Genomic DNA, 6,000 nt, shown 5'->3' with positions numbered 1-6,000 from the left:
TGAGTTTCTCTCTCTTTTTTTTTTATCTTTTAAATCTGTAAAATCAGGGTAGTTAAATGCCCCCTTATGGGACAGTGTTGGGATTGACGGAAAGAATACAAGCAGAGTGCCTAGCTCAGTGCCAGAATCAGGAAAAAGTACCGCCAGCCTTATCCGTCCTTGGTGAATGAGTCTCAATTCTGGGGCCCTGCTAGCCAAGCCCCTTTCCTTTCCTGGTTCCTTCCCTCTCCCTCCTCTACTGCCTCCTCCCTCTGGGCTCCGGTGGTTCCAGCAAAGTTCCCAACTTAGTCGACATGACGCGCCGTGCAGCCAATGGGAGGCGGAGCTGGCGTGTTTTTTTAGGGGGGGGGGGGGATAGGAGGGGTGGGCCCCGCGTCTCTGGTGTCTGCCTCGCTCAGTGAATGGAGAGAGCTAGCGCCGGCCAGCTCACCCGGCTGCCCTGTGCCCCGGCCTCCACCGCTGCGCTCCCGAGTCCAGTCCCAAGGGCGACCTACCCGGGCGCCGTGACCCACTGCGCTCGCCCCAGGTCACGGACCCAGCTCGCACCCCGGGCCGCGGTCCAGCGGGGCCAGGGGGCGCTCCGCACCTGGGCACTCCGAGCGATGCGCAGCGGGGCAGCGCCAGCCCCGCCGATGGAGCTGCTGCCTTCGCCGCCGCTCGGCGCACCCCGCTCCGCCCGCGCCCCGCGCGCCTGAGTGTCGAGCTTGCTCCTCCTCCGCGCCAACTCCACCGCCCGCTCCCCAGGCCGTCCGTTCTCCCCCGCGCCTCTTAGCGTCTTGCCCAGCTGTGGCTGCCTCCTCTGGGCGCGGGCCCCTGCACACCATGGCCCCCGGGCGGACAGGGTCCGGCGCCACCGTGCGCGCCTGCCTGGCGCTGGCCTTGGCGCTGGCGAGCGTCCTGAGCGGGCCCCCCGCAGCCGCCTGCCCTACCAAGTGTACCTGTTCCGCCGCCAGCGTGGACTGCCACGGGCTGGGCCTCCGGGCGGTACCCCGGGGCATCCCCCGCAACGCCGAACGCCTGTGAGTACCCCTGCCCCGCCCCACGTGGGCCACCCACCTGGGTCTCAGAGAGGGGCCCCTAGGAGCCAGATCCTGCCCTTTTCTTTGGCCAGGCTGTTTGCCGTCTCTGCTCTCACCCTCTCCTAGATGGGATCCTTCACTCTCTGGCTTAGGTCTGTGGCTTTGGGCAGGTCTGGGAGATCGGTCTCGAGCCCTCTGCGATGGGCCAAGAGCAGTGCCTCTCCTAGGGCGAGGGCTTCAGATGCAGGGCCTGCTGACAGCTTCCAAGAAGAACGCTGGCAGGAGACGGTTAAGAGAACGTTGCAGTCCAGGAGGTCTTAGGGTGAGGGTAAGGGGTCCGCGCTCGTTCAAGAGGGGCGGAGGAGAAAGCTGAAGGGTGATGAGGCGTCAAGGTGCGGAGACAGGAGAGAGGGCCTGAGAGAGGAGACAGAAGAGAGGACCCGCTTGGAGATCATAATGGGCCAGCCGCTCTCTGGCTACCCTTGCGAGGAAAGTTGAGAGTGTGCGACGGTCTAACTCCTGAGAAACCAAACGAATTCGGAGTGGATGCTCGCAAAACCCGCCCTGCCTGGAGCGCAGCCTCGGAGATGCCAAGTTGCAGCCCGGGTGCATTTTTTATGGCTCAGTTATAAATGCCTCCCCAAAAAGGCCGGAGAATGGAAATGCTGACAGCCCTTTAAATGAGACCGAGCGCTATAATCTTATAAACCGCACTCAGCCTCGGATCCTGGGCTTGGCAGCGGGAGGAGAAGCGCTTGGAGAGTGGGGTGGATTGACCCTCGTTTTAACCCCAATTGTGCAACCAAATATTTACATTTCAAATGTCAACGTTTTGGAAACATTTATCATTTTGATCCTCGGACCAAAGTCAAAACTTGGACTCAGGGTGGGCTCTTCCTAGCCTGCAGTTGGGGAGTGGGAAGGAGGGTGGAGGGAGTTGGAACCAGCCTGGGAACACAGCCCAGAAGTGGGCAAGGGTTTGCTCCGCTGTGGTCGACTTCTCCACGCCTTGCTCTCCCTCCATCCACTTTCCCCACATGTCTCAGGGGTAGGTGCATGGGGCTTCCACTCTGCCTTCTTGACTTTAGGCTGGAAGAGAAGGATGGTGAGTGTGAGATGAATTGTCAGAATGTGTTCTTCCTGTTCATCACCTCACGTCTCCTTTTCCTCTTTATATATCCCTGGGTAAAAGCACACTAAAACTGCCTTTCTTTTTCCTGGAGCTGTCCTTTGGCTCAAACCCCCACCCCACCCCCCACCCCCACACACAACTGCAATGAACCATGCAGTTCTATAGGGTTAGAGCTTAACCTTCATTAGCACATGGTAGAAAACAAGACTCAGAAATGTGAAATGACTTGCCCAAGGTCACGCACCCAAGTTGATGGCAGTAAAAGAACCAGAACCCAGGTTTTCATCACTTATGGTAGAACCAGAGTATATTTTACCATACCAGTGAAACATTGGTGTTAGTGGTGTGTTTGGACAACTGAAACTTGGGAACTACTCTCCTTCCTCACACCGGGGCCAGTCAAAGGAGCTAGTGAAATAAGAACGGTAGCGAATGTTTAATGAATGCTTTTCCGGCCTCCATTGGTTTACAGGGGCCATCTCATTGAATCTCTACAGCCGTCTTATTAGTTACCTAGGTCATGCTTATTATTGCACTTTACAGTGAAGGCATCCTGTCATTTGCTCAAGGTCATGTACCCAGCTAAGTGTCTGAATTCAAGCAGGTCTGGTTCCTAAGACCATGCCCTTCTACCACTCTGCTGGACATCTTGGAACAAGAGTCAGTTTGGGCCAGGCTCTATAAACAGAAGGTTCTGGGGCGGTTCTGGCTGGGCTGGGCTTGGGGCTTAGAAAAGACAGCTGTTGCTGCTGCTTCAGGTATGCCACGCCACATCTAGCTTACTGTGACACAAGCGCCCCTTTTATAGTCTTGCAACTACTTCTCTTCCATCTTCAAAATCCTGTTGTGTGTTTAGGGAACCAAGGAGAGTGGGCCCATCTCTCCTCCTGGCCTGGAGGATGTCTTCACAAGCTGCGGGCACAGCACTGCAGTGGGCATGCCACCCCAGGAGACTCAGACTGCCTCAGGGGCCTCCCATGGGCTCCAGGACAGGAGACACTGGGTGGAGACTGGAGGCGCGGGCATTCCTGTGGGCCCCTGCGGGAGCCATGGTTACTGGCAGGCCCTGGCAGGGTAGGAGGTGCCTGGAAGTACCTGAGGCTCAGCTGCCTTGGTTCTGGTCACTCGTGCCACCTGGGTTGGGGTGCAGAGGGGTTGTGCAGCTGGCAAGGCTGGCCCTCATTCCAGTCACCGTCCCCCTGGAGAGAGGGGCGGCCTTTAAGAGCAAGCTGGGTCAGAGTGAAGGTAGGGGTCAGGAGCAGCCCACCCCAGGCCTTCTCCACCCTTCCTTCTCTCTCAGTCAACTCAGATGGAACCTTTTAAGTCTGCAAACTGTGGCAGGGGGGATATTTGGCATGTCTATGCAAAAAGATTTCTTCAGGGAGGAATTTCTCATTCCTTCCTTCCTTCATTCATTCAACAAACAGTGCTTGAGCCTCTGTTGCATTCCAGTCACTGTGTATAAAATCATTGCATACACAGAAAAGAAGCCAGCAGTTCAGCTTAAAGAATGTAAGCAAAGGACGGGAGCAGGCAACTTCCTTTAGTGAGCCCTTTAAGCTTAGGGCTCAGATGTTCATGGGCCACACGTTTGTCAGCCCTGCTGTCACGTGCTCAGGACCCTCCTAAAACCCACTTTTCCGATCTCACGTTTTTGATGTGTTTTATAACAAAGAGGAAGCATTTTTCTTCCTTCTTTATTCCTGCTGCTCTAACTCCCAAAGTGGCTTTTCTGGTGCATGTGTGCATGTTCATGTGCGTGTGCGTGAGAGAGAGAGAGAGAGAGAGAGAGAGAGAGAGTTTCTCTGGGTATTTTTGAATTCTGAGGCCTTGTCTGCTCCTGGTGCAGCATTAAGGAAAACCCGTGTGAGGATAATGTGGCCACCATTTGGACTTTGCTTCGGGCCTGGAATGGGGCCTGTTGAATTAATTGTTCGTGATTAAGCTGCTATCAGAGTTGGGGGGGTCTGTGTTCTAGCTCCTTCTCCAGAATGTCAGCACATCTCACAGAAAGAGAAACTCTTCTGTCATTTATAAACTACTGACGATTCTCTCCCTCTCAATGAGAAGGTGACACCCACAAGAAAGCTAAATAAACGCAGAGGAGGACTCAGTGTAATTTATTATCCCGCGCGGCAGAGATAGAGGACAGGGGGACAGGAAGTGAACGGCGGTGCCTGAAACAAAACATTTACCATGGAGCACAGAGTAAACAGATGTTGCATTTACCCGTCTCCGTACAAAAGGAGCCCACAGATGTGATTCTTCTCCAACCACAGTCTCAGCCTGGAAAAGAGGAGACAGATAAAAATGAACGCTCACGTGGGGCCCCCTCCCCCCTCTTGCCCAAAGGCAGGCAGAGGCCCACTTCGCACCCGCAGCGAGGTGGCGGCCCCAACAGCGGAGTGGGGCGCGAGTGGACATCTTTGGTTTTTCACTTGGCCCCGGAACATGCTGGAGACTGCCGTATTTAAATAAACATTTCCTGTTTGCGAAGGAAAACGGGCGAAAGGCTGAAACGTGAGAATGTGGTAACTTAATTTTCTCCATCACTCCAGATGACGGCAGGCTTTGCTAGTGGTTGGGTCCAATAAAAACCCACACCGTGTCATAGGCTTTCCTTCACTTGACCACAGAGGTCCCCAGGTCAAGTGGGAGACTTTCCAAGATGCTCAACAGCCAAGCCCTGCGTCCTGGTACTCCAGCCCTCAGGGCCGGCTCAGAGGGTGAGGGGCAAGCCGGTGAATCACGGGACCTCTGTGAGCCAGCCATGGCCATGTGGCCTTTCCGGGAAGCACAGTGCTTTGCAACTCAGAACAGATTGCTTTACCTCTCTGGGCCTCATTTTCCTGAAGGTAGAATTCTACGATAGTCTTAAAGGTTTTCCATTTATGGTCCTCTTCCCCAGTATCGAGATCAGTGCCTAGCACATAGTAAGTTTTTAACAAACATGTGTTGACTAAATGAATGAGGACTCCCAAAATTATTTCTTTTCTTTAGATCTTACTAGTGAAAGATGGGCAACTACCGATTTGTATTTTTATGCATGGCCAAGGGCAGCTTACTAGTAATTGTAACTCATAAGTTATTAAGGTTTTCTAAAATTTGGCTCTCGTGAACTAAAATTATTTCCTTACTAGAGTTACCAAAGATTCCTAATGAGTGATTCACCCCGGAGTCTGGTTGCCAGGCATTGCTTAGCAACCTTACAAAACTCCTACTGTGCACATGCCTGTGGAAAGAGCTAGAAATCCTGAACACATAAATCATAGGACTTTCTAATCAGGAACTCCTCAGCATCACCTGTACTCTCTGTGGTTTTTTTGATTGCTGCTCTTGTATTAATTGATGTATTTGTAGGATCATTATTAAGTACTGTATTGCTTTTGCTGATCATCTGGGTCTTATATTAATTTCTCCATTTTTTTGCCATTTGGATTGTTATATAGTTTCTCTCCCATTCTGTTTGTTGTCACTGAGTTCTTTCTCCCCTGGAAAGTGTGAACGGTGGGACTGAGAGTCGTGGGGTCTTTTCTGTGGACTGAACGGGCCCTGGCAAGAAGGTTTGGGAGCACCGTGCCTAGTGGCTCCGGAGCGGGCTCTTGGGGATGGCTCTGGTTTGAATGCTGGCTCTGTTCCGTCTTTGCCGCTGCACCTGGGGTAGTTCCTCCAGTCTGGGCTGCAGTCTGTTTAGCGCCTGGGTACCGTCTTCCCACACCTGTGCTACAGGGATGATCATTGCGCTGGGCCCGTGGGAATGTCGTGCACGTGGCTCCAGGGGAGTCACGTGACGCACCCCGCACGGTGACCAACATAGTGTTTTATCAGCTCCCAGCTCCTTTTCTCTTA

General features: G+C 53.6%; 1 protein-coding gene across 1 annotated transcript in view; it reads left to right on the top strand.

The window, feature by feature from the left end:
- The first annotated feature begins 402 nt into the window (after positions 1-402).
- The window catches only part of SLIT3 (slit guidance ligand 3), a 606,305-nt gene continuing 600,707 nt past the window's right edge, over positions 403-6,000 (top strand). Inside the window, exon 1 of the mRNA XM_066273226.1 lies at positions 403-1,019. Within this exon, the coding sequence (XP_066129323.1) occupies positions 823-1,019 (197 nt within the window). The 5' untranslated portion in view covers positions 403-822. The remainder of the gene's footprint in view (positions 1,020-6,000) is intronic.

Source organism: Saccopteryx bilineata, chromosome 4 (genome assembly GCF_036850765.1).
Source record: "Saccopteryx bilineata isolate mSacBil1 chromosome 4, mSacBil1_pri_phased_curated, whole genome shotgun sequence".
Classification (NCBI taxonomy): domain Eukaryota; kingdom Metazoa; phylum Chordata; class Mammalia; order Chiroptera; family Emballonuridae; genus Saccopteryx; species Saccopteryx bilineata.
Note: the sequence above shows the minus strand (reverse complement) of the source record. Positions and strands in the feature narration are given on the sequence as shown.